The sequence below is a fragment of the Acomys russatus genome, chromosome 9 (genome assembly GCF_903995435.1).
Source record: "Acomys russatus chromosome 9, mAcoRus1.1, whole genome shotgun sequence".
Taxonomy (NCBI): Eukaryota; Metazoa; Chordata; class Mammalia; order Rodentia; family Muridae; genus Acomys; species Acomys russatus.
In genome coordinates, this window is record NC_067145.1 from 32,606,858 (window position 1) to 32,634,157 (window position 27,300).

The 27,300-nt window shown below is 49.4% G+C and overlaps 1 protein-coding gene across 1 annotated transcript; it reads left to right on the plus strand.

The window, feature by feature from the left end:
- The first annotated feature begins 9,361 nt into the window (after window positions 1–9,361).
- Window positions 9,362–24,916, plus strand: Clptm1l (CLPTM1 like). Its single transcript, XM_051151075.1, has 17 exons — window positions 9,362–9,600; window positions 10,181–10,281; window positions 11,519–11,708; window positions 13,186–13,334; window positions 14,255–14,333; window positions 15,826–15,943; window positions 16,298–16,392; window positions 17,029–17,113; window positions 18,674–18,777; window positions 19,285–19,350; window positions 19,867–19,917; window positions 20,617–20,699; window positions 21,433–21,467; window positions 22,147–22,202; window positions 22,289–22,333; window positions 22,837–22,952; window positions 24,326–24,916. The coding sequence occupies exons 1-17, from the start codon at window positions 9,439–9,441 to the stop codon at window positions 24,408–24,410; spliced, it is 1,620 nt and encodes a 539-aa protein (XP_051007032.1). The 5' UTR covers window positions 9,362–9,438; the 3' UTR covers window positions 24,411–24,916.
- Window positions 24,917–27,300: the final 2,384 nt, after the last annotated feature.

Sequence of the window (27,300 nt, forward strand, 5' to 3'; positions counted from 1 at the left end):
CCCAAAAACACCCAGGCTCCTGTTTTGGGCATATATACATATCCTCTTAGGATGTTTTTCAGCTGGCAAAAAAACGAAGCCCTACCCAAGAAGTGGTTCACTTCTAAGTGGATAAACATGACCTGCTATTTCACAAATCTGTTCCCCATCCCACACTTGGGATCAAAACAAAAAAAAATGTTTCCATCCAATACCTATCCCGCACTTGAGATCAAAACAAAAACATGTTTACATCCACTACACAGAGCCCATGTTTCCTTTTTCACATTTAGATCCTCAGCTGTTTTTAGTCTCTCTAGGATTGAGCAGGGCCATCGAGCAGGAAGTGCTGACTCGGTGGTATCTTTCTGAAGTGCCTATGTAATTGCCTTAAGGAAACTACTATTCAAAAATTCATCTCTTCCCATCTTTACCATAGTTCAAATCATGGCACTTTATCAGGGTAACCTGGACAAGGGTAACACTCCTGGGGTGCTGGCTCAAGAACCCCTCTTCTGCTGACACCACACAGAGAACCACTAGCCCTTCTGGAACACAAGCCATGAGTCTGTGGCTAATGCAGATGAACACAGGGAACAATGAGCAAATACTGGAGCCTTCTGAACAACCCAAGCTGCCCTCAGTGTATGTGATTCATGATAAATTCCTGGAAAGGTCAGAACATAGTGGTATCATTAGAAATGATGTGTCTCTGTATGTGCGACATCCCCAGCTCAGGCTTCTCCATGCCTGACAAATCTTAGGAAAGTGTAGTGAGACCAATCCTGAAGTAACCAGCCCCTTTAAGGACCCCCATTAAGGCCAAAGTCTGGAAAAATGTAAAAGTCGGCCTACTCAGTCCTCCCTTTAAGGACCCCCATTAAGACCAAAGCATGTGAATTTCTAGAGGGTCCAGCTTGAACCAAGGACAGATAGATATCAGATCACTGTGTGTGTGTGTGTGGCAGGGACAGGAAAAACCTTGAAGAGTCCAACTTGACTCAAGGTCTCAGTCTATGCTCAGGGTCCATCTGGACTCAAGGACATCTAACTGTGTTTAAAATTTCCACTACCCCTCCCCAACTAAGAAAGTTCCTAAATGCCCCCTGTGACTGCTTCAACCATAGGTTAACTTGTCCCTCCACCCATTATCCAACCACGAAACGCCAAGACTTGCAGCTTTCCTGCCCAAATGCCAACCAATCACATACTGTAAAACTCATTTCTTTGTCTAAAACCTATAAAAGGCCCATGCCTCTGCTTCTCGGAGTCTGCAGCTTGAAAGATCTGGACAGAGCCCATCACAATAGCTCAATAAATTCCTATGCGTTTTCATTGACAACGGACTTCGTCTCTTAGTGGGGACTCCAGGAATAGAATAGAGATCTCTCTAGAGGTCTCAGTCTTACAATCCTACATGTGTCTTTTAGGCAGTCCAATGTCCAATACTGGCAGGTCAACCTATTCATCAGACAACTGCTGAAAGCCCCTCAAGAGTTTCTAGCTTCCTTTGGTGGTGCCTGGCCTGGGGTGGAGCCACATGCCAGCTGTCTTCACCAACAGGCAGTAGACCCACAGCTGCCTCCACTTGTGGCTAAAGAAGCTCTTGGGTTCACAGGCTGTCTTGTGTCTGAACTGCTGTTGATTTTCTTTTCATTGTGAAGAGCCAGACCAGCCACTGTGTTCATGACAGCCTGCCTGGTAAAACCAAGGTGGGCTTTAGTAACTGAGATAGAAATGGAAAGTAAGCAGGGAAGGACATCTCCAACATGTCAGCATCTCACCTGGAGAACTGGAATGGGCAAGGAAAGTAAGGTGATTCACCAAGGAATCAAGAATGAAAACTGATTTTTTTTTTTGTAGATAGGACAACCTGAACTGTACATGTGTTTCTCACCCAAGCAATCCCCCAGTGCTCTGTGGGCACTAACTGGGTACCTTACCATTCTACCCACTTCTGACGTCAATGACTTGGTTCAGTGTAGACCCTACAAGATGAGGGCTCAGCATCATAAGGGTCCCCACTGGGGACCCAGTCACAAGTGGATTCCAATCCCCCAAGGGAATTGGCTACAATTTTTCTTCCCCTAACTTTGGAATCAATAACTTCCTAGGGTGACACCAAGAATTCCAGATCTATTGCCTGCATTTCATGGCTTATTATAATGGCGCCATGAGGAATACACCTGAACAGAGAGTTGCAGAGGTCCATGGGCTCTGCCAAGGCTACAGGGCCAGGGCAACTGAACATATCCATAGATAAGGAGTGTGGCTCTTCTCCACTGGCTTTATCCTTGTTACATAATCATTATGTGCCCGCTCAAGTGGAAACCAGGCAATGATACTGTTTTAGTTGCTTTTCTTATTGTTGTGACATACTCTGGGAAACCCAAGTTAAAGGAGAAAGGGTTGATGTTGGCTCACAGTCCAGGGTCCTATTCCCTCATGGTGGAAAGTCTTGGTAAGAAGATTGTGGCAGCTGGTCAAGGTGCATTAGCTGTTAGGAAGCAAGGGCAGATGAATACCATGCTCGGTTTACTTTTTCATTTTCATATAGTCCAGGCCCCCAGGGCCAAGGAATAGTGCCATCCTCATTTAGGGTAGAACATTCTAATTCAACTAACCTAACCAAGATGACCCCCTTAGATAGTTCCCACTGGGAGTCTAGGTGAGAGAGGTAAGGAAGAACAGGGAAATAGAAGGATCCAGAGGGTCCTAGAAACCTTCAAGAAGACCATTAAATCTGGTGGATCTGGACCCAGGCAGGTCTGTTCAAACTATTGTACCAACCAAGGACAATGCATGCAGTATCCAGGTCTAGCCAATGGATAGCACATTCTCCACAATTGTGTGGAGAGCAGGGACTGACTCAGACATGAACCCTGGTGCCTCCTATTGACAATTCCCCCTTGGTGGGGAGGCCTGGTGGCACTCAGAGGAAGAGTAAGCAGGCTACCAGGAAGAGACCTGATAGGCTGTGATCTTATAGTGGGGGACGAGGTCCCCTTCTGTCACAGACCTAGGGGAGGAGAATAGGATGAAAGAGGGGGGGAGGGAAGAACGGGAAGATACAAGTGAGGGGATAACAACTGAGGTGTAATCTGAATAAATTACATAAATTTTAAAAAAGGGGGACCCCTTTAAAGGCATGCCTCAGATATCTAGAGGAAATGCTCCTTTCTTGGCTCAGTTTCCACATGTGTAGGGTATGAGGGTTTTTTATCCTAACTTGGGGTCACTGCGTGAACATTGCTGTGGGAACTGGTTTCAGCAGGAGGCTGTCACATATAGTTATCTTTCTTCTCCCACTTGATACTGATTCTTGATGGGTTGTGTCCCTTGTAATGAGGCGTTCTCTCTGATGTGCCTGAACAGTTAGGTGCCCGTATCTGTGCCTATGTCCTACCCTTAGTCTTCTCTGTTCGTGGTAACTTTTGCTAGCTCGGGAACGGCTCTTTGCACTAACACTAAGTCTTGAGATGAAATATCCAGGAGCTGTCATTATTGTACCTGTCAAGGGGGCAATTACAGAGGCAGCCAGGGATGATCTGGTGCTTAGGGAAGGCATTAGCTTGGAGCTTGAAGACCTGATGAGGCAACAGATGCAGCCACAAAAAAAGAGCCATTTCCATCAGCTTGTTGGCTGTCAGAAGCTACTCAGCTCCCCATGAACTCCAGAGAATATAATCTATTATTTTCTCAAAACCAGATTTCTTGAGGTAGCTATAAGCCCCAGCCTTGAATCACACTGACAGCTCTGTGGGAGGCTGGCCTGGCTCCGTGTGTGATAATGACAGGGCTGTGTTTTACAGCTGACACTGGCAACCCCATTGATTTTCCGTCAGTGGAATTGGACCATCAATGAGGGTCATGACCCTAGTGGACCAGCAATGTCCACACTACATTCAGTTTGCATCAGTGGAATCCAGAAGTCCAAATCTTCATGCTTAGCAGCCCGCCTCTACTGCCCACCACCTTCGCCCTGCCCCTCTAATTCCAGCCCACCCTGGTTAAGAGACCAGAAGCTTCTGCCCAACAACATTGACCCTGTGGGGATCAGCCCCAGGACCATGCTGAGCAGTCACAGAACAGAGGCGTCCTTATCCCCAAACAGAAGACTGTAATTAAACCGGCCGAATGCACCTGCCAGCCTGGTGTCTGGAATGCAAATCCTGGGAGGACAAGAGCAGGGGTTTCATGACTTCCTCTCCCAAACACCTAAGAGTTAGTCCTGGTCCTGAGTCAGCAGGGCCCAATCAGGCTGGTGCCCTGTGCAGACCCAGATCCTGCCCTGTCTTCTCTTCTATCTTTTCTCCCTTTCCCAAGACTGCCGGGATGTTCCTTACAGGAAAGCCATTCCTACTTTCTTTGTGCTTTGACAATACCCCAGGAGCTTACAGAGGGATAACGTGTCTTGGATTTGCACTTCCCCAATCATACTGCACTGTGACCTGTGTCGTTGTCAGAGTTCACACTGAACACAAACACGAAGGTTCAGATTTTTTTTTCTCAACCTGTTTTCTGAAATGTTCTAAGGAACCTCAATTAATGATACTGATAAGACATTTAAAAGTAGCTGGGTACAGTGGTGCAAGCCTGTAATCCCAGAACTCTGGGAGGCAGAGGCAGATGGATCGCTGTGAGTTTGAGGTCAGCCTGGTCTACAAAGAGAGTCCAGGACAGAAAGGACTACATAGAGAAACTCTGTGTTGAAAAACAAAACAAACCAAAAACTGTCTCAAAAGTATTTTTTTAATATTCTCCCCCGCCCCTGTGTGTGTGTGTGTGTGTGTGTGTGTAGCTGGGCTGGTGCTGGAAACCTACCTCAGGTTCTGTGCAAGCACAGTACACACTCTTAACTGCTGAGCCATTTCCAGCCTGTCCAGTTTTACTATTATAAGGTTAGAATTGTTTTTCAGAAGAACAAACATAAGGATCTCCTAGGCCCAGAGACAGTCTTGATAACTGTGACAAGTGTTTGGCTATCTTTGCTCTCTGTTGGCTGCTGGAGTGTGGCCAGTGTTCACAGAGCTGAAGTCAGTGCTGGAACTGTGGATTCTCCCTAACGCCTGAGCAGTCGCAGCTACCTAGACTTCAATTATACCCAGTTGTCCAGGGTACCCGAGATTGGATGAGCTATGAGACAGGAGACCAGCAAAGGTTGGACACTGGTTTCTGGGATCGAGCAAGAAGTTTCTATCCTGTGAAGAACATTTAGAGACAAACAGTAAATTCAAGGGGCTCTGCTGGAACCCTTGGGGCTGGCTCACCTGCACCCCTCAACCAGGATCAGAACTATTGTGCTGCCCAGGCCAGGTTCAGGGTTAGCTCTCCTAAGTGTTGTAGCCTAAGAGAGACAGGACCAGCTTACCTGCTCTCATGACCCTGGGGCCAGCTCCAGACTTTATTATACAACCCAACTATCCTATACAGGAGGGGGCAAAGGTTAAAGGGAAACAAGAGTAAACCTTCTGGTATCAGTTCCATGGGATGAATCCCTAGGTGTCTCCAAGCCTGCACACTGATCCTCTCCCAGTCACCACCTGTGTGGTCCCAACCTGCAGCCTTCTCCTCTCCTCTTTGGCTGCATCTCTCTCTATGTTCGCAATCCCTGGTTCTTCCTCCCATCAATGTTCAATTAGAAACACAATAGCCAGTGATTGACAAAGGGTGCCAACCTTGAATGCTGTCACATGCTAGCCCAGCTCAGAAGCCAGGCTTCAGCAGTCAGCATGGCAAGGGGATTGATCCTGGAGTCTCCTTTTTATGTGGGACCCAACCAGGGCAGGAGGTTGTGAAAACACTACTCCAGGCCCCAAGAGCATACAGCTGTATCCACAACAGCAAATCTCTCAGAAAAGTCTGTGCAGATGTACATATAGGCTCTTACTTAATGAGACCCCTCCCCAAATGGCAAACACTCCACTCTTCAATCCAGCCTGGTTGACGGCAGAAATGAAGAGTGACCAAGGTGATACCAAGCCCATTTCAGCTATAAAAATTGGCCTGGTCCTGCACAGAAGAGCTGGCTCTGGTCAAGAGGCTACGGGTGAGGCAAGAGGGCAAGAGCCAAGGAGAGCTGGTCCCATCACTTCTCTGCTGTGAGTTAGTGTGGGTGTAGGGGTGATGCTCCCCACGAGCATATGTCTTGCCCCTCGCCACCTGCAGCAGTCAGAAGAGTTGGCCCAAAGGTCATGAGAGCAGGTGAGCTGGCCCTGTCCCTCTTAGGCTACAACACTCAGGAGAGCTAACCCTGAACCTGGCCTAGGCAGCACAATAGTTCTGATCCTGGTTGAGGAGATGCAGGTGAGCCAGCCTCAAGGGTGTGTGTGTGTGTGTGTGTGTGTGTGTGTGTGTGTGTGTGAGAGAGAGAGAGAGAGAGAGAGAGAGAGAGAGAGAGAGAGAGAAAGAGAATTGGCCTTGCCACTCTCTGCTGTGAGGTGGTTGGTGTGGGTGAAGGGCTGATGCCTTCCCCCTCACCCTCTTTGCCATCTGCAGTAGGGCATGAGAGCAGAAGAGCTAACCCTGCCCCCTTACTGGCTGCGGCACCTGGGAAAGCAGGCCCTGTACCTCAACTGGGCAGCACAGTGGAAATGGCTCTGGGGGCATGGGTGTGGGTTGAGCCAGCCCAGAGGGCGTGAGAGCAGGAGAGCTAACCCTGCCTCCTGGAGATAGCAGCACTGGGTGGCCTAGCTGGAGCAACGCTGGAGAACTCACCCTGGGGGTGCAGAAACGGGAGAGCGGGGAGCTCAGCTACCACCCAGGCCTAGATCCAGGTCTCTGAGTTGGTCTACCCCCAAATCTATGTGCATATGTTTGGGACACGTGAAAGGGCCAGAGTCTTGAAGGCTCAATTTTCTTACCAATTATATTTTATTATGAACTTATTAAAGGAGCCTACCTCCCTAACAACCCGACTAACCCAAACTATCAGAAAAGGATAAAGGATATTAAAGAACACTACAACGACACCTTAGCGACATCAGTCCCTGGCGTAGTCAGCAGGATTTCAGCAGACCAGCAGTTCCACCAAAGTTGCTGCTGGAACCGGGAGCAGCAGCTAGAACCTCAAGCCTCAGCTGGAGTCCAAAGCCTTGAAGCTTTCCCTGGGGCAGTTCTCTTTAGGAGCCTCTTGAAGTGCAGGGAAGAACAGCCAAAAACCAAGTCCCAACCAAAGCCTCCTCTCCTGTTTTGGGCATAGATAGATAGATATAGATTAAATAGATATAGATATATCTTCTCAGTCTCTTCGGTGATATTTTTTTCACCAAGCTCCCCCACGAAGTAGTTCGACTTCTAAGTGGGAAAACATTCCGCTTTCGCACATCTAAGTGGTAAACATCTTGCCTTCTTCTCCATCCCACACTTGGGATCAAAGCAGAAATAGGTTTATCTCTCCTTCAGGGTCACCACGACACCTGGCAACAAGGCCTGGTGATGATCCAATATTGATGGTGTCACAGAAGCCAGAGACCTCGAACCAGACCACTGACTCATTGCAACAAACATTTGCAAGTGAAGATGTGTGGGCAGGGGGTGTGCTGTGGGACATAGTGACACACTGCAGCTTCCATGATGAAACGTTTTCCTATGCCTTAGCTCTCTCTCTGTGTGTGTGTGTGTGTGTGTGTGTGTGTGTGTGTGTGTGTGTTTGTGTGTTTTATTTAGGAGGAAGATGCAAGAGCAAGGGGGGGGGAGGGAAATAAGTGGGACCAGAGTGCATGATATGAAACTCACAAAGAATCAATAAAAAGCCTTTTAGAAATGGGTCTGAAACCTGACCAAAAAAATTAGGCATCTGAAGAATGGTGGGAATTCCCGGAGCTCCTGGGTTCTGAATCCCATTTCTGAAGTCTCTCTGCATCCTGGCCCCTGTAGATCTCAAGAGCTTCACCCTACCAGTCTACTGCAGACTGTAAGTTCACCCACAGGCTGGCTAGAATAGAAAGAGTAACCTGTGGGTAAGACAGTTTTGCAAAGATCTTGACGTGATCAGTGAGATCACCCAGAAGGAAGGCCTGAGCATAGGACTCAAATATTACTGCAAGGCTGACAAAAATAGAAGATTAAGTGACCCTGAAAAGAAGACTCATCTGACAAGTAGTAAGGGGCAGGGAGTCTCAGGTGTATCCAATGCTTCTCTGCTCCAGCCCTGCTCCAGCCCCGTAGGGCTCTTGTGACCAAGCACCACCCCTGCCGTCTTCCACAGCAGCCACAAATCCTGCTCTCGTCTGTTCAGATAAAGCCAGTCTCCCTGGGAATCCTTCCAAGCCCTGTGCTGGCAGGGTTCATGTCAGCCTGTCACAAGTTAAGAGTCTTTGGGAAAGAAGGAACCTCCGTGAGAAAATGTCGCCAACAGACTGGCCTGTGAGAAAGTCTGTAGTGCATTTTCTTGATTGATGATTACTGTGGCAGTGCCACCCCTGGCCTGTTGGTCTTGAGTGCTATAGGCAGATGGGCTGAGCAGGTCATGGGGAGAAAGCTAGTCTGCAGGATTCTTCTGCTTCCATCTCTGAAACCTTCAGTTTAATGGCACCACGTTTACAGAATGATTAACCATGCTTCCGGCTATACATGTGAGAAACAGCAGAGTCCCATAACCAAGCATGGCTACGGGTACAACGAGTTCCAACTCTTCAGACAAAATTGGGTTTGTGAGCCCACCCTAGAGTAAGCAACCACTACCTACAGAAAAGTGCCAACCGACAACAAGCTTCCCGGAACAGGAGGAATAGTTTTACTTCCTTCTCAATCTCAGCTGGCCACTGTCCTGGGCTCTGTCAAGGCACTCGCCACTTTACAAATTGTGTATACTGTAAACCAAGAAGTATTAAAAGGTTAAAATTAAGCCCAGTCGGTTTTATCTGGGTGTGTGGTGGATGTGCAGGTCGGGAAAACATAGGTCAGCTTGAGACAGAACCTACCTATCGCAGAGGTTAGGCGGGACCCACGTTTATATCACCTAAAGGAACTCATTTTTTTTTTCCTGGCAAAGGGGGCAATTGACCTGTGTAAAGGCCTTTTGACCTTTTCTGGCCATCTCGAATTGCACGTTATCAAAACGGTGAGCCCGCACCCAAGATATCAGGTGTTTGAGTTTCCGGAGGGCCCTCTCCGTCCCACCCGAGGGCCCGTCTAGTCTCCCCGGGGCACGCTGGGAGCTCGGCGCGAGGGGCTGACGTCACGGGCGCGCCCGGCGTGCTGACGCGTAGGCTTGGCCGAGCGTCGGGCTTCCAGTGGGCCGCGCACGTCCACTTCCGCCGGTGGCTCGGGTCCCGGAAGCGGTGGCCGGCAAATCCGGCGAATCCCGCGGCGCCGGGTGTGGGCGGCGGGAGCATGCGGGGCGGCCGGCGGCCCGCGCGAGGCGCGTTGGTTTCCCCGCGGCGGAGGCGGCGGCGCGCTACGGCTCTCCCGTGAGCGGCGGGCGGCAGCGACGCTCGGCCCGCAGGCGGCAGCGCCATGTGGAGCGGCCGCAGTTCCTTCACCAGCTTGGTGGTGGGCGTGTTCGTGGTGTACGTGGTGCACACCTGCTGGGTCATGTACGGTATCGTCTACACCCGTCCGTGCTCGGGCGACTCCAACTGCATCCAGCCCTACCTGGCCCGGCGGCCCAAGCTGCAGGTGAGCGTGGGGGTGGGGAGGAGAGGGAGGGAGCCCTAAGGGGGCGCCTCCCGACCAGATGCTACCGCCTCGATTGGCACTGGTCAGGGACGGGATGCTGGCTCCAAGTGTCCCCACCCCCTCCACCAAAACCACAGATGTCACTGTCCAGTGGTCTGGTTAAGCGGCTCTGAGAGCTGGAGTTGGAACGTCGCTGTTCTCTGCTGCCCTCTTGTTACCCCCTTGGTGCCCTGCTCTGCCCCGTTTATAACTGAGGTCGAGTTCCCCTACATGTGGGACCCCAGTGGAAGCTACCGGGGGAAGTCTCCAGCCATTTTTGCATCAGGCTGCTGGCTCTGCCCTCCCATCACCTGTGTGTCACTTCCTGGTTCTACTGGGAATTCACAACAGGTCAGCTCCACACTTAGGTTCTTTCTTTACAGCACTGTCACACAAAAGCCATTTTGTTCAAGCACAAGCTCACCGCCCGCCCCCCCCCCCACCCCCGGGAGGTAGCCCTCAAGTTGCCTGCCTTCTCCCAGTAGTGGCATGTTTTCTGTCAGAACCTTTTGGCTTTACGTTCTTGCTCCTTCTTTTCCAGCTGAGTGTTTACACCACCACACGGTCCAGCCTTGGTGCAGAGAACAATGTGGACCTGGTCCTGAACGTAGAAGACTTTGATGTGGAGTCCAAATTTGAAAGGTGTGGCTGTGGGGACAGATGGCCACTGATAGGAATGTGTACAGGGTGAGGGCATCCTAGAAGAAGTGCTCCTGTCTGGGGGTGTGTGTAAGCCGTAGTCGAGCTGGAAGTAAGAGCTGAGGACTTTGTCACTTTAGAAAGTAGCTCTTCTTGCTGTCTGATGGCCCCATGGTACACCACAGCCCAGGTAGCCTCCCAAGGAGTGGTAGGTACATCAATCTACCTAGTAGAAGTAGCTCACCTGCTCCTTGTAAGAGGGAAAGTGGGATGGTGGGAAGCTTGTGCTGAAAGCCATAATTGAGCGGCCTTTGATATTAAAATAGAGCATCCGTGCTCAACGCTGTATAGGAACTTTGAAGAATTAGCATGATTTAGCATTTGACATGATTCTAACTTGTAAAAGTTCAAATGAAAATTTTTAAAATGGCTTGCTCATTAAGTGAAGGTCCTATACTGCCCATCAGGCATCAGACTCACTACTCAACCAGTCTTCAGCTCCCACCCTGGGCATCAGTGCCCAGGCCTGTCAGCCTGTGGCCTGAGGGCAGTGACTGACCACCTGCTCCCACCCTCTTGAACTGGGGGTGGGAAGTGCTGTCACTATTGACTGCTTGTAGAGAGGTAAACCTTGCCTCCCGTTCATGAGACCTGGGCCAGTTGTCCAGGGCGACAGTGAAGCATTCACTTCAGAACCTGGAGGAAGCTGGAAAAGCGTTAGTGCTGCTCCTGGAACAGCCCCTCCTGCACCCACTTCAGTGTGCACCTGCCAGGAACACCACAGCGGAGCACTGTCAGAGTCTGCACCTATGACCTCTGACTTCCTCTCCGTTCCCTGGTAGAGACACTTCCTTTTAGGAACTTTAGAGGAGTCATGTCCTGTGTGCTGCTCCTTGTAGCAGTTCCCACCGTGGCTTTTAAAGCCAGTTCTAGTCCCTTCTGAGGCTCATGAAACGGAGGCAGGAAGTGCTGTACTTTTTATAGTGCTTGAGACACAGTTATGTTCTGAGGACAGTAAAGTCACAGGCAGGCAGGTTTCAGTTTTAGTAGTTCTGACCTAAAATTAGATTGTGTAAATCTAAAACGACAGCTGTCATGTCAGCCAGAATGGTGGTGCATACCCTTAATCCCAGCTACTTAGAAAGTGGGAGCTGGGCAACTTGAGTTTGAGGGCTCTGTGGGCTACATAATAAACATGGAACTTAACGTGTACATGTTTAAAATGACTGTTCTGTTTCAGGACAGTTAATGTTTCTGTACCAAAGAAAACAAGAAACAATGGGACGCTGTATGCATATATTTTCCTACATCATGCTGGGATTCTGCCCTGGCATGATGGGAAGCAGGTTCACCTGGTCAGTCCTCTGACTACCTACATGATCCCCAAACCAGAAGAAGTTAACCTGCTCACTGGGGAGTCTGCTACGCAGGTAAGGGGCTTAGCACAACACCAGAGCAAGTTTGCGCCTCTTGTTCAGAGTTTGTGTGCATGTCATTCAATGGCAGCTTAAAGGAATTTGAACACGGCTGGCTTTCACATAATATGCCATAGATGTGTGGATAAACTGCATCGGGTTAGTGATAAGGTCTAGCAGACTCCTTCCATGGCTCCACACCTCCCGCATCTTCGGGTGAGTGTGTATGTCTTCCTGGTAGGTCAGTTACTCTTCAGAGCTCACCTGCACTTTCAAGTAAGAGTCACCACGTATGTACAGGCACATACACACACATACACACACGCGCGCGCGCGCGCGCGCGCGCGCTGCATGACTGGGCATTTCTTCTTATGCTTGTAATTCAAAATTGTAAGAAGAGTATAGGTACTGTATTTTGTTCACCTGTAGAAAACTGTATGTGAAGGAAAATTTACTGACAAAAGTATTATTCAACCAAGAAGATGGCTCACTCCTGATGTGTAGTACTTGAAACTAGGATAGGAGGGTCGCCCTATGTTCCAGACCAGTCTGAACCACACACTAAGACTGTTGGGAGCAAGGGAATCATTCATGGACTCGTGGCATAAAACAAGAAATAGTCAGCCGGGCGTGTTGGCGTACGCCTTTAATCCCAGCATTCGGGAGGCAGAGGCAGGCAAATCGCTGTGAGTTTGAGGCCAGTCCGGTCTTCAAAGCGAGTCCAGAACAGTCAAGGCTACACAGAGAGACCTTGTCTTGGGGGGGGGGGGGGCGACAAATAGTCAATGCTTGGTTCTGTATTGAGTATAAGGTAAGACAAATCACAAACAAGAGTGATGGCAACTTTGCAGAAAGTAACCGTAGTCTAGGGGTTAGGAGCAAGCTTTAAAATCCTCTTCCTGTCTGCTGTCCCTGCTGTGTCTCCATCGGGGAGGAGCTCCATGATGGTATTATGTGTGTTGTGTGATGGGTAGGAGCCATTAAATGCAGGCTGTTGCTACTCTTGCCTGGGATGTGGAGTGCTGTGTGAGAGCTGTTGTTCAGGAGGAAATGGGGCGGTGCTGCCTCCTGAGCGAGTCATCTGGATTTGAGATAAAGTTGATTTGCCCAGAGGTTTCTCCCTGCGTTAAGTTTGTGTAGAATTGGTGCCTGGTCCTATGCATCTCCTCTCAAGACCACTCTTTGGTCGTTTGTATCTGGTATAGTGATGTCTCTTGATGGTCTTTCCCCAGCCCACAGGGATGCAGGCCTGCTGTGTTAGTTCCCCAGACCCTGATCCCTCAGCACTGCTCCTCAAGATCTCAGAACTAGTTGGGAGGAGGGAGGATGTGGTCTGGGACTGGCAGCCTAAGATCACTAGAACCCCTCAACTGGGCCTCCTTTCCTACTTGTACCAGTTCAGGGAGCCAGTGAGTTCTCAGATGGAGGCCCTGACCAGCCTGTTGCCCCAGGCTGGTCCCAGTAGCATGGCCTCCATTTCCGTCCTTTACAGCAACAGATAGAAGCAGAGAAGAAGCCATTGAATGCCCTGGACGAACCTGTCTCTCACTGGCGACCCAGGCTGACACTAAATGTGATGGTGGATGACTTTGTCTTTGATGGTTCCTCCCTGCCTGCAGATGTGCATCGGTACATGAAGATGTAAGTCTCAAGTGGAACCCAGGGAGGGAAGCTGCTCGTGGAACTGACGACAGAGCAGGCATCAGTAGTGGGTGGCCTCAAGTAGAGGATGCCATGCCTGTGCAATCCCCATCCACCTCCTTGCTTACCACCTGGAGGTTATGATGATCACAGTGTCCCACTGGGCTGAAACAGAAAGCATAGGTTATAGGTTATCTGTGACTGCTATGCACCCTGTGGCTTTGCCCTGTCCACATGTACCTGGGCTATGAAATGTGGGATTTGTAGCTGAACTCACTTAAAGATTTCATCTCTGAATATTCATGACCTAAATATTGCTTGCCCCCCTTAGTTAAGTGTGCCTGTGATCGTGTCTAGGAAGCCCAGTGTTGCCATCGTCACTGTGCCATCATGGTGTCGTGGGGCTTTGAAAGTTGCTGGCTCAGAGTCACTTCTATTCACAACAGATAATTTCCGTGGTATTGTCAAAGGTTCCATATTTTCTTTTGTAAGGTTTAAATCTTTGTGTGTTTGTGGTGCTAGGGAATCAAATCAGGACATTGTCCATGTTAAGTAAGAACTCTACCACTGAGTTTAATCCTCAACCCTAAACTTTCTTATAAAATCTGATTAGTGTACATGTTCCAGACTCTGAACACTTGATAAGGAAGGGCCAGCTCTGACCCAGCCTTCCTCGGGCAGCCTGCTGCGGTGTATGGATAGACCCCTCCTAGGGGTTGTTTCCTAGCTAGTGCCCACTACCCACTTAGAGGGCAACTTGTCATGTGATGTTACCACCTCCTGCGTATATTTGGAAGGTCCCTCTGAGATTCCAGTAGCCAATAGTGAGGGTGGGTGGGATGCTCCTAGTTTCTCAACATCTTTAGTGACCCAAGGGGTCACTGACACTGACGTTAGGCTATTGTGCCTCACACCCCCAGGATTCAACTTGGGAAGACAGTGCACTACCTCCCCATCCTGTTCATCGACCAGCTGAGCAACCGGGTGAAAGACCTGATGGTGAGCCATGCTCTCCTTGCCTTTCTCTGGACACAGCACAGAGCTTCCCTCAGAGTGGGGAGTGTTGCCTCTTAGGTGGTGGTCCTACAGAGCTCCACCAAAAAGGCCTGAGTGCTGCTCCTGGTATGTAAGGCCTTTGATGCATCAGAGTTTCGTGTACACCTTATCCTTAGGGACAGTCTTGCTATGGGACCAGAGATTCACATTTGAACAAGCCTAGGAGGGTGCCACAACTCTTAGGATAGCCATTGGCAGTGCCAAGGTCCTATGGAGGTGGCTCTTCTGCTGTCCTTGTTATAGGCAGTAAAGAGCTGTTTTTCCAGAGAGAGTAGGGGTGTTTTGAGAGGAGAAGAATCTGGCTGAATTTGACCTTGCACTGTAAGAAGAGTGACGGCGGTTAGTACTGCATCAAGTCACCCCATGTTCATCCTAATAGGTGCTGCCAGGAGCTGTGTCAGTGTTTTCTAGCAGTGGAAGTACTTTGGTACAAAAAGGAGAGCTTTGACTGGGGTCACAGATGAGCACCTGTGTGCCTCTTACCGGTGTTTGTGAGTGCTCCCTAACAGCCAGCCTAGATCTCTTGAGCAGGGAACTTAGCATAGCCCCCACCCCCGCCCCTTCCCGGGCTCTGATTCTGGCTGTGGTTCAGGATGCCAGGCTACCACAGTCCGTAATACAGGGTTGTCTTCTTTCCTCAGGTGTCATCGGCACCTAGATGACCTGTGGGTTAGGGGCAGGACAGTCTCTAATAAGGAGGTCTGACTGTAGAGCTGCTTAGCCCTGACACAGTTTGGTTGCCAGCTTCATTGTGTGTAACCTTTTGACACCGGCAGTGTTAATGGCTGGAGGTCAGGCAGGGCAGGAAGATTAGATGGCGTGTTCCAGCTCATGACTAGTGCACATGTCCTGCACCATCAACATGGCCACAGTTCACCTGCTATAGGGTGCAGGTTCAAATGCTGTTCCTCCATGGTTCACCTGAGAGCACACACACCTTCTTGTGTACAGTCTCCCACTCTTTTAGGACAGGGCCATGGCACCTCAGCCAGGCACCGGTACCTTCCCTTGGCTTAGCTAGTAAGCTGGCTAGTTTCTAGCCAGTGCTAGTTGTGAGCCTGTCTCCTAGTTGTCAGGGCTTGTGCAGCTTGGGAAAATGCTGGATACACGTGGAACAGGGTGCTACTTAAAGCATGAGCTTATAGCAGGTATAGTTAGAAGTAATTCATAGCATTGAGCTGGTGAGTAGGAAATGGGTGCTCAGAGCTGTCAGTGGGTGGTTCAGTAGAGTCCTTGTGGGAAAGGCTCAGTCTGAATGTGAAAGGGCCTATGTAAGGCCCCCTGGGTTGGCATGGACCCGCACAAGGTTGTGCGGGGATCTCAGGGTATCAACATCTGCTGGGATATGGTGCATGACTACAGCTGTCCCCAAGGTTGTACTGAGTCCTGGCCGTGTTTTATGGCCCTCCCTCACCTATGCGTTTCTTGGTGACAGATGATAAACCGCTCTACCACTGAGCTGCCACTCACTGTGTCCTACGACAAGATCTCACTAGGGCGGCTGCGCTTCTGGATCCACATGCAGGATGCTGTGTACTCCCTGCAGCAGTTTGGTGGGTGGCCCTGGGCCCTGGGCCAAGGTGGGATGGGGTGTTTGAATCCAAACCATGCTGTGGCTATTTGTCCAATAGTTGACACAGACCCATACTGCTATACTTCCTGCTAGCAGTCATTTTTGGCCTTGTGGTCAAGAAGCTTGCAATGTTCAGCTCTTTTTATCCCTTAGAATGTGACCTTAGAAGTTAGCTGAAAATTGGCTTTACTCAGAACACAATATTTTAAATACTACAACATCTGTTGACTTTTGCTCCAGACAAGATGTAAATTTTCTACCTTTGGAAGAGTATTTGTGACATTGGTTGAGACTGAAATGGCTCTTCTTGAATTATAATGTGTTTTCCTTGCAGGGTTTTCAGAAAAAGACGCAGATGAAGTGAAGGGAATTTTTGTAGACACCAACTTATATCTCTTAGCGTTGACCTTCTTTGTTGCAGCCTTTCACGTGAGCTATCCCCTGGGTTCTTGTCACAGGGACTAGGACAGACATTGAGGTGTCCCCTCAGGCACTGGCACATGTGACTTGGGTCAGCTGACCTAGTTCCTGGGTTCTGCATGGCCTCCGGCCCCTATTGTTCCTTGTCCACATGCCAACACCCCTAGTAGACTCTTGCGCTAGGAAAGTGAGCCGTTCCCTGTGTGTGTCATATGTAGAGCATAGAGGTACCAGAGAGTTCTCTGACAGTGTACTGGGAACAGCTGCAAGGTAGGGAGGCATGAGGTATAGTGGAGCTTTCAGATACCAGTTACCCCAAAGTAAACTCTACTGTCTATCACAGTGAGAAATTGGGATGTTGTAAGTAATGGGGTTAGACCTAGGTTGGGGTACCTGGTTGGCCACACTCCAAGGTTAACACCCTGGGATTTGGGTCAAAGATGTCTGTTTGAGAAATTCCCCACTAATGTCTCTCCCCAAGTTCCAAAAGCCTGGCCTTTGGAGCATGTGTGGGAGTGGGTTTAGTAGGAAGTGAGCATGTCTTGCTGAACCTGAGATCTGGGCCTAGTGTACTTGCAGAGGCTGGTCAGGGAAAGTGATGTAAGGAACTAGATTGCAAGCTGCTGATTTGCCTGTTCTTTACAGCTTCTCTTTGATTTCCTGGCATTTAAAAATGACATCAGTTTCTGGAAGAAAAAGAAGAGCATGATTGGCATGTCTACCAAAGCAGGTAGGGCCCAGGAACAGTCCACCCGGCCCAAGGCTCACTGAGAAGCCTAGAGCTCCTGCCTGCTCTTCATCAACACTTGTGGACTTGTGCATGCCTGTAGAGATATCTCTTAAGTCAAGCAGCATAACCCCAAGCCCTGTCTCTGCAGTCTGAACAGCCAGTGAGCATCTCAGAATCCCATTGGGGCTGCAGGCCACAGGGCACAGCCTTCTGTGTGAGAGTGTGAAGTTGGCCAGCCTGTGGAGGTTCAAGGTGCATGGTCCTGTTGGGCAGCTTGGTTGCTCCTAGATTCTGATATAGCACCGGACCTTCTTTCTAGCATCTCACTCCTGCCTTCAAACAGGGTGCCCCAGGGTTTTGTCCATAGCCTCAGGGGTCTGGCTGCTGCCTGTAGAGTCAGTTCTCATAATAAGCTCCCCAGTACCTGGAGCAGTGTCCTCATTAGTGAGACCTGACTTTGCAGAATCATTTCACTGTGTAAGATCCACTATGATGGTTTTGTTGCATAAAAGAAGAAGCCGTGGCTGGTAGGTCGAGTTGTAATGTGCCAAGTTTTGAGGTAAGTGTAAGGGATAGAATGGAGTGGCTGCTCCAGCAAAAACTGGATTTGACTGTCAGGTCAGCCACAGTGAGTGTAAAACACAAGGCTGCCAGGGAAGCCCTTCAGTGCCACCAGGCACCTATGGAGAAAAAGCCTGCTGAATCTGGTACCTGTGGCCTTGACCAGACTGTGTCTTCAGAGTCTATCCTGTGAACAAAAGCACAGCTTTATAAAAGAAACAAACCATAGAATGGTACAAAACAGCAAAGTGTAGGGTGAGCAAGCACTCAGCCAGAGCAGCCAACCCAGTATCTGCTCATTTGTGTCTCTGACCATCACTCAGACCTGGCACCTGCTTAGACCATGCCCTCTGACCTCTGCTTCATCTGGTAATTTATTAAAGTGCTTCCAAGAGTTGCATTATTGTCTGCTATCCCTTTGTCTTGTCTCACCTGGTGCTGGGCAAAAAACCCAGGGTCTATGCACCCCCCCCCCTTATTTTTTTTTTTTTTTTTTTTTTTTTGTTGTTTTTTGTTTTTTTTTTTTTTTTTGGTTTTTTGAGACAAAGTTTCTCTGTGTGGCCTTGGCTGTCCTAGACTTGCTTTGTAGACCAGGCTGGCTTCAAACTCACAGTGATCCACCTGCCTCTGCCTTCTGAGTGCTGGGATTAAAGGCGTGCACCACCACACCTAGCTAAATATTTATTTATTTATTTATTATGCACATTGTGCTATGCCCGCATGCACCATAGATGGTTGTGAGTCACCATGTGATTGCTGAGAATTGAACTCAGGACCTTCGGAAGAGCAGCCAGGGCTCTTAACCTCTAAGCCATCTCTCCAGCCTCGCTGTGTGTTCTTTAAGTACAGGCTCTACTGCTAAGCTCCACCTCCAGCCCAGCTGCCTTTCCTTAATTGGCATGGCAGGCTAGGAGAGCTGAGGGGGTTCCCAGGTGGTTGGAGGCGTGTGCAAGGGATGGATCATCATGCCCTCACCACCTTGTGTGCTCATGTCCGCAGTGCTCTGGCGTTGCTTCAGCACCGTGGTCATCTTCCTCTTCCTGCTGGATGAACAAACAAGCCTGCTGGTGCTGATCCCTGCAGGTGTTGGGGCCGCCATTGAGGTGAGTCCTGGGTAAACAGGAGGCTCTGTGAGGACCTACACGCCTGGGAACAGCAGGCTCAGGAAGGCAGCTGTCTGTGGGAGCATCTTGGGACTGTAGACCCTGTGTTAACAAGTGATAAGCTCTTTGAGACAGATGATGTGACATCAGAGAAGCTCCTGGTTTGACAGATTTTGAATGAACAGCCAAGTGAACTTCTGCAAGATGCTTGTGAAAAGGAGCCATAGGAGCCCAGTCTGGAGGGAAGGCACCAAGCACAGGCAGACACAGAGGTCTAGTTCTCAGAGGTGGTTTCCTTGTGTTTTACCAGTGACTGCACATTCCACCTAGTGGACAGCCATGAGTTCAGTGCAGAGCCTTCCCAGTCCACAGTGGCCATGAGCGGTAGAGGGAAGAGAAACAGTGACCAATGGGACCAGGGCAGATGGGTGCCAGTCTTGTCCTTCGCAGTCTAGCTCCTTCCCCAGCATCTTAGAACTAAGTGTACATTTCCTTTTCTCCCTGCAGCTTTGGAAAGTGAAGAAGGCATTGAAAATGACAGTATCCTGGAGGGGCCTGAGACCTGTGTTTCAGGTGAGACCTGTGATGACACTCCCCATACTTTTCCTGAGCAGGCTCACAGGCTGTCATTTCTTAGTTGCCTCCAAGTTAGTGCTGAGCCTTCTATAGGCACTGTGCCCTGTCTGTGTCTCTATGCCTGGTACAGAGCTTTCCAGTACACAGGGACACATGTGCACAGGTGCCTCACAGGATGGGAGGCTCTTCACACAGGCTGGCTTTGCAGGTCTTGGTGTGCACCTCACTGATAGAGCTCGAGTCATCTTTCTTATCAGTTGCTAATTCTTTCTTCATCTGATTCATTAGGAGACTGGGGCTATCTCAGTAGAAGCAAAGGGTCTGGGCCTTTGTGATAATGGAACAGGGCTCGTGCCTAGGCCAGAGGCTGGGTGCAGCCAGTGTTGGCACTGAGGGTAGTACAGTGGGCCCTACACTGTTAATTGCTACAGTCCCAGTTTTGCTGTGCTGATATTAATGTATGCCTATGTATGCATATTAATGTCAGCTGACATTATATTAATCTTAAAACAGTTTGGCACCCACAGTGAGTCTGAGCGGAAGACTGAGAAGTATGATGCCCAGGTAAGCAGTTGGGAACTCCATGACACCATGCAGTACTGGCCCTTTCTGTAATGTGGGGAACCTGTCCTGGGAATGTGATGGAACCAGCCTGAACAGCAGTCCCTAGTGTAAACATGTAGCTGTGCCCTGTTCCCAGGGATGGCACGAGCTCTCTGGCCACTGGTTTCCAGTGTGTCACCAGGACAGCTCCTGCTGCTTAGGAGACCATGTCTACCAGCCAGCTCGGAAGCCCTCTGGCATTGAGGCCCTAGTACCTTCCCATTGCTGCTAGGAAATGAGACATGTGTTTAACAGGACGTCTCAGTGCAGGATGGTTTTGGTGTTTAGTTCAGATTTCAGTGAGATGAACACAAATCTCAAACCAAAGTAAATACAGGGCCTGTGGTGCAGTTGCAGCCTGGGTCTGTGACCTGGAGGCTTCCTTGCTTTCTCCTGGCTGAATTTGCCTCTCTGATGGAGGCAGCATGTTGGATACATCGGGGTGATGCATCACAGTCATTGCTGCCCATGGTGTGCTTTCAGGTTCTTGCTTTGGGGTCTTGGCAGAATTCCATGGCCACTAGACACAATTGTGCTGTTATCTGAAACGTTATTGCTTGCCTTTTTTGCTTGCTTTTGTCGTCATAAGTTAGATGCCGCATCTGCTGAGATGTTTGGTGGTTGGGGTATTTAACTGGAAGCTGCCTCTGTCCCTTGCAGGCCATGAAGTACTTGTCTTACCTCCTGTACCCTCTCTGTGTCGGGGGCGCTGTCTACTCACTTCTGAATATCAAGTATAAGAGGTGGGTGCTGCAGAGTTCTGAAAACCCTAACTTGGTTTCTGAGCACAGGGGATATGCACCTGCCTCCCCTCCCCCTTGGGCTGCCAGGAGCTGGGGACACTTGTTAGATGCAGGCCAGGCTCTACCTCTTCTGCTCTGAAAGTCAGTGCGAGGCTCTGGGTTGTGAAGAGGACAGGAAACACTGACATGCCCTGTGCATCTCAGCTCCCGATAACGGCTGCAGGGACCACACAGCAGACACAGGCATACAGACTTTTAATCTGGGAAGTTCACGCTTTCCGCCTACTTCACTGATGTTGAATAAAGAGACTGACAGAATTTGAAGTAGGAAGAAGTGAATGCTTTGCTGCTCTGCTCACTGGTTTCAGCCTGACAAGAAGAGTCAAAAGGACTAGGAGATGCCTCAGGACCCTGTGTCGGGTGGAGAGATGTGGGCATTGTGTTTCTGGGTTGGGCAGCATGGCCCTAGTTAGATAGGACCCCAGGATTGAATGCTGTACATGGGTTCATATCTCACCAAAGTCCTGGGAGTGAAATCTGTCCACTCACAGTGGGGCCTCCCCACATGAGCCTGCTTCCATAGAGAGTTGTCTCTCCCCTCAGGAGCCTGCTTCCACAGAGCACTATCTGCAGGCTACCTTGGCATCCCAGCTACCCTGAGTGCTTGGGTGTCAAATTCAGCCACATGTCCTTGGCCTCTCCGAAGGTCACACCTCCTTTACTTTTGTTTCAGTTGGTACTCCTGGCTCATCAACAGCTTTGTGAATGGTGAGTACATGTGTCTCCTCTTTGATGTTTTTCCTGTTCCTCTCCATCACTTGGGACAGATTTCTAGGATGAGAGGCTAGTGTCTGCTCCCCAGCTTGAGTATCTACCCTAGTAGATAGTCTGTTTCCTTCCCTGAAAACCAGAAAAAACCGGCAACACAAGCATTCAGAGCCCATCTGACATCTCACTCCATCAAATTTCTCAGAGTACCAGGCCCAGAGTATGGCAAGTTACCCTTGGTGAACATCCTGGGGGGGCTGGGCAATGCCTACTGCTCTGTGTGTGGCTCAGAGCACATGGCCTCTGTGTACTGTGTGTGACTCCAGGCAGAGCAAAAGAGTTGGGCTGTGCCAGTGAGCCGCGCAGTAAGGTCAGGCAGCCTCCCAGTAGGCAGAATGGCCATGCTTCTAGGTATGAGTCCCAGACTTAACCCTGCCTCTTTCCCCAGTGTGTCTTTGATGACCTTGGTGCCCAGCACTTGCTTGATCCTTGGGACAATCAGTAAAAAGTGTGCTGCTGTGTTTCTGATTTGTCCTTGACTCTTGGAGAGTTTATTATCCAGGAAGCTGCACTATGAGAAGGCCAGCTGCGATCTTTTGGGAGCTGGGTGTCTCAGGGTGCATAGCCCAGACAAAATGCATGTTTGGTTCTTTTTCATGGATGTTTTCTGTTTCCACAGGTGTCTATGCCTTTGGCTTCCTCTTCATGTTGCCCCAGCTCTTTGTCAATTACAAGGTAAGGACATGGTGTCACTGCTAAGGCAATATAGCTGTCTTCTCTGTGTTGCCTCTGGCTGACCTGTGGTGTCTTTCTTGTTTCAGATGAAGTCAGTGGCACACCTACCCTGGAAGGCCTTTACCTACAAGGTAAGCCCCAGGGCTGTTTTAGGAGCAACTGGAGGACCCTTTGTAGGGTTACCTACACACACAGACACAGTACTTTTGGCCCTGTCTACTAAAACATCTTTTCAGATTCTGAAGTACGAACTCTGGAGGATGAAGGTTCTCATAGTCATGGTAAAGGAGAGTTCTGAGTGAAGGCCACATTCCTTTTTGGCAACATTGTCAAAATGCAAATATCCTGTGGCTCTGTGTTTGAGACCAGAGCCCTTGTCTTCCCAGCAGTGCTGGGACCCTTCACACAGGCTTAGGTTGGCTGAGCTGATAAGAAGCAGCTTCAGTTCCCTAGAGGGCTGATCGTGTGGCCTAGGAACTCCCTGTCCTGCTGGTGCTGCTCTGCTAGTTCTGCATTAGCTCTTGGCACACAGATAAAGTTCCCACCATCTGCTGAGGGGCAGCTCTCTGACATGGGTTATGAAAGGCGGGGCTCCAGCCTTTGCGGTAGTTCACTGCTCCATCTGGCTTTGCAGGCTTTTAACACCTTCATTGATGATGTCTTTGCCTTTATCATCACCATGCCCACGTCCCACCGGCTGGCCTGTTTCAGAGACGATGTGGTGTTCCTGGTCTACCTTTACCAGCGGTGGTGAGTGTGCACATGCAGTACCTCCTCAGCCGTAGAGCCCTGCATCTGTCTGTTGTTGCGGGCAGGTTTGGCAGGTGGTGGCTTTTCTCTGTTACCCAAAATACGTCCCAGCTGTGTCTTGTGATAACACAGTACAGGATTGTTCTGCAGTTGTCCTGTGCCACTTCTGAGTGTCTGGCAAATAATCCTCAAGCACAGGTCTTCAGCATGGGCTGGGGCTGGGGTACTGGTCTTCTCTCAGGCTGCCTGGCTTGGAAGTCAGTGGCTCCTCACTTGAGCCTAGACTGTACTCGGCAGCAACAGCTAGTAGCCACCAGGGCCTCAGACCAACTGCTCAGCCAAGGAGGAACCTCCGGGGAATAATGCTAAACTGCAAGTGCTTGCCTAGCCTCCCTTTTCCCTCTGGCCTTCCTTTGTGCACATGTAGCCCCTGCCTGTGGGCTGTGCCTGGGGTAGGGCCGGGTTTGGGGATCTTCTAGAACAAGCCTTAAAACCTCATCTCCTTTGATCCCAGACTTGAGTGCATGTTGAGGAAAGGGCTTCTGTATAAAGTGTTGCCACCTCCCTTCCATCCTCCAACAGCTGGAACTGGGGTCATGCTATTCTGTCCCCACCCTACCCCCATCCCCATATTGTGACAGTGCCTTCCTCTAGCTTCCCACGCCATGCAGTGCAGGATGAGCCTGTCTTCCCAAAGCTACTCCAGCTGCTTGCAGATGTTCCTGGGCTAGGATTGTTGTCCGTGTACTTGTGTGTCTGGAAGAACTGTTGTCGTAGGAACACAGCATCACATCCATGTGCTGAATGATATCTGGTTCCGAGGTTATCACATCCATAGTTGGTTTCCTGACACACCTGAAAGTAGAAGTAAACTTGTGGGAACTCAACTACTGGATGCAAGGTTGTTCTGTGGGATCCTGCGGGGTCCCCCTGAGGTGGTTCCAGGTATCCAAGCAGAAACCCAGCCCTGGGGCTTTTGGTGGGCGGTGGCATTGTTGTTTGTGGGGTACCAAGGAGAACTCCAGACAGTGGACACTGCATCCCTCTTTGCCTTGGTGTCCTCCCAGAAGCAGGGCTATGTGTTATAAGGGTGGGAGGTTTCAGGACTGAGGAGCATTAACCACTGCGGACAGAATGCTCAAAGCCAGAGAAGCATCTAGAGCTGCTGCTTAGGTGACTGCCTGGATAGCTTCCCACAGGTCCCACCCTACTGCAGGGGTGTTGTCATTCCCCAACCCTGCAGGCTGTGGCACATGAGATGGGAGGCAGCCCCAGAACCTCTGAAAGTCCCAGATGTTCAGAGGAGCCATGTCCTCCCCTCGAGGACAGTAAGGACTTGTCTTGCTAATAGTCATCCATCCCTACCATTGCAGGCTTTACCCTGTGGATAAAAGCAGGGTCAATGAATTTGGGGAGTCTTATGAAGAGCAGCCTAAGCGGAAGCCCCACCCAGACTGAGCATCTTGGCCCAGGCCCCCAGGCAGCGCTGCACAGCACCACAGTTGGGCCATGAGTATTCCTGAGGGCTTTGGGGAGTTCTAGACACCACATATTCTGCGTTGCCAAATCCCTCTGAGCATCTCAGTATCCCCGAGCACCCTCTCTTCTCGTGTTTGAAGGAACCGTAACACTTAACCATACACCCTACATGGACGTGGGTCTTGGTGATGGTGCCAACGGGCAGTCACCCAAGGGTAACTCTCAGTGCATGAGTGTCCCATGGCAGCCAGTTGGACACCTGAGCACAAAGGGTAGAGAGGATGATGGATTTCCACGTCAGCTTGTCCAAGTGCTCCTTATGTGGATTTCACACACATATAAAGTTGTTCTGTATGGACTCTGGGATCAAATGGCTCTTTTTCCCTTTTGTTTAAAATTTGATTGTTTAAAGCTTAATGTATGTATGTTTCTATTTTAAAATAAATTTCTTTGGCTGTGAATTTTTCTTAACCTATAATAATACTGAAAATATTACAGATTTTTACATTGAGCCTTTCTCTGAAATCAGTACTAAAGATTTGTTTCTGTATTGAAAGGAGCAAGTGCCCGTGGTACTTCCCAGGTACGGAGCCACGAATGTCCTAGGAGCTCACGTTAGTCATTTAATGACTGGTCATAGTTGCCAGCATTCAGGTTGGTCATATTTGTAGGAGAAAGGCTGTGGAGATGAGTAGGCTGCAAGGAAGTGCTTCCAGAGGAAAGTGGAGTGAGGTGGGAACCGTCGGGGAAGTATGCTCTGCTGACATGGAGCTTGCTGTCCCTACAGGCTTGTGGGTAGCTGAAAATGGTTTCTTTTGCCCCTCTTGACAGTATTCTTCCTTTTGGAGTGTCAGACTCTTCTCTGAGTTGGTCGCCGGGAAGGCTACTCTAAGTGGAATGCATTCATCCTTCTCTGTACCTCATCTGTACATGAGATATGATCCTGGGGTAGTAAACTGAAATCCAAATCTCAATATCAACCTGATTCAGTGATTTAAAAGACAAACACTAGTTTCAAGTAGTCCCTTTAATATTACCAGTCAACATGCTAATGCACATATGTGTAATGGGTGACATACCCTCAAGGGTCTTTAAAGGAAACCCCCAACACAGCTGTGCAAGGCACATGGCATGCAGAGGTTCATTATACCTGGGTCCTGGGGAAGAGGTAGGCTAGAAGCTGAGTTGGAGACCCTCACCAGGCAGAGCACAAGTCAAAAGCAATGACATTTGCTTGGGTAGCTGAGGCATGGAGGGGTGCCTGTGACAGATTCTAGTTCAGTGAGCACTGAAGAAATAGAGGTCTCTCTCTACAAACCTGTGTTAGAACGTTCCCCTTCCCTGAGAAACGTGAGAGACACCCCTGGCTCCAGCAGCTGCTTCAGCAATGGCACCGCCTGCAAGACACAACCATGGAAGGGCACTAGGCTGCAACACAAAGTCAGCTTTCACTCCGTGGCTCAGAACAAGTGTAAGATGGGTCCCCATTAATGAACTCTGAGGAGGAACAGGTCTGGGTATGAGGGCTTAAAAATCTTGGCACGTTGTCTCAGCCCCACCACAGGCATGGGTAAGCCAAACTGACCCTTGAAGACAGACGCCAGATTCCCACTTGGACTGTAATGGAATAAGGAATGGCTCCACATACCTTCCAATCATGGGCAGAGGAGCAGCAGACTGTTAGATGAGTGCTCAGCTCAATATTGCAAGTTTTTCTAAAAGGATTATATTTGCATTTGCAGAGAATGAGGGCTGTGGTAGAGTAAGGAAGGTGTAGTTTAGACCCTGTGACTGACCACGTGGGTGCCTTTTTGTCCCCTCCATAATTTGGGTGCCCTCTGAGAACATGTTTGTTTTGTTTTTCCCATTAGTGTACACTTGTACTGTTCAGCATGGCATACAACTGTAGTCCCAGCACTCAGGAAGTTGAGGTAGGATTGCTTGAGCCCAGGAGTTCCTAGGCTGTCCTGCGAAACACAGCCCACCATCTGAAAATATAAACAGTACCAGTGATTGGAGCAGAGCTTCTAGCAAACCATGAGAAGAGAAGAAGTAGAGGGAGTATCGAATAAACCATGTTTGGGAAAACCTCAAACATGACAAAAACTAGAACAGTATAGATCCAGACTCAAGGGGAAAATAAACTACAAGTCATCACAGTAGCCTTCAAGCTGCTGAGATTCAGCCATAAGAGAAAATTCTTAAAATAGCCTAAAACAAGATGCATGACATTCAAAGCACAAAGAAAATGAAGCTGAGGATGTCTTTGAGAGGACCTAAACCACTAAAATGAGTAAGTTCTGCTAACCTAGAATTTGCTGCCCAGTATAAATACAGTTCAAATCCTAAATGGGTTTCATGAATTTTATTAACACAAAACAGCAGCAGGAGAGGCCAAAGGGGACACACTGATTGGAATCCAGGTCTGCCCAAGTAATGTGGAGTGTTCAGGTGGGGACATTTTAAAATGTTCTTTGCCAGGTGTGGTGGTGCACACCTATAATCCCAGCTTTTGCGGAGGCAGAAGCAGGCAGACCTCTGAGTTTATGGCCAGAGCCTGGTCTACAAAGCGAGTCCAAGACAGCCAAGGCTTCATAGAGGATAATGTGTCTTTAAAAAGACAAAACAAAACAAAAAAACTTTCATCTTGCTTAAATCACTTTAATTGGCAACCACATCAAGCTAAAAATGTTTTGGGTTTCATAACATGTAGAAATCAACATATCTACACTAGCAGGGAAGAAGATAGCAATAGCATCCTAGTTGCTAGATTGCTAGAATCATGAGTCACAATGTCAGAGACAGGTTCTGAGAGATGTGTCCTTATGTAAACAGTGCTGTACAAACTCAGGTGGGTGCAGTATCACTA

Coding starts and splice junctions, on each gene's coding strand:
- Clptm1l (XM_051151075.1), top strand. CDS start 9,439: ATGTGGAGCGGCCGCAGTTCCTTCACCAGCTTGGTGGTGGGCGTGTTC. Junction 19,351..19,866: donor GCCTGAGACCTGTGTTTCAG/GTGAGACCTGTG, acceptor ATCTTAAAACAG/TTTGGCACCCACAGTGAGTC. Junction 20,700..21,432: donor CTGAATATCAAGTATAAGAG/GTGGGTGCTGCA, acceptor CTTTTGTTTCAG/TTGGTACTCCTGGCTCATCA.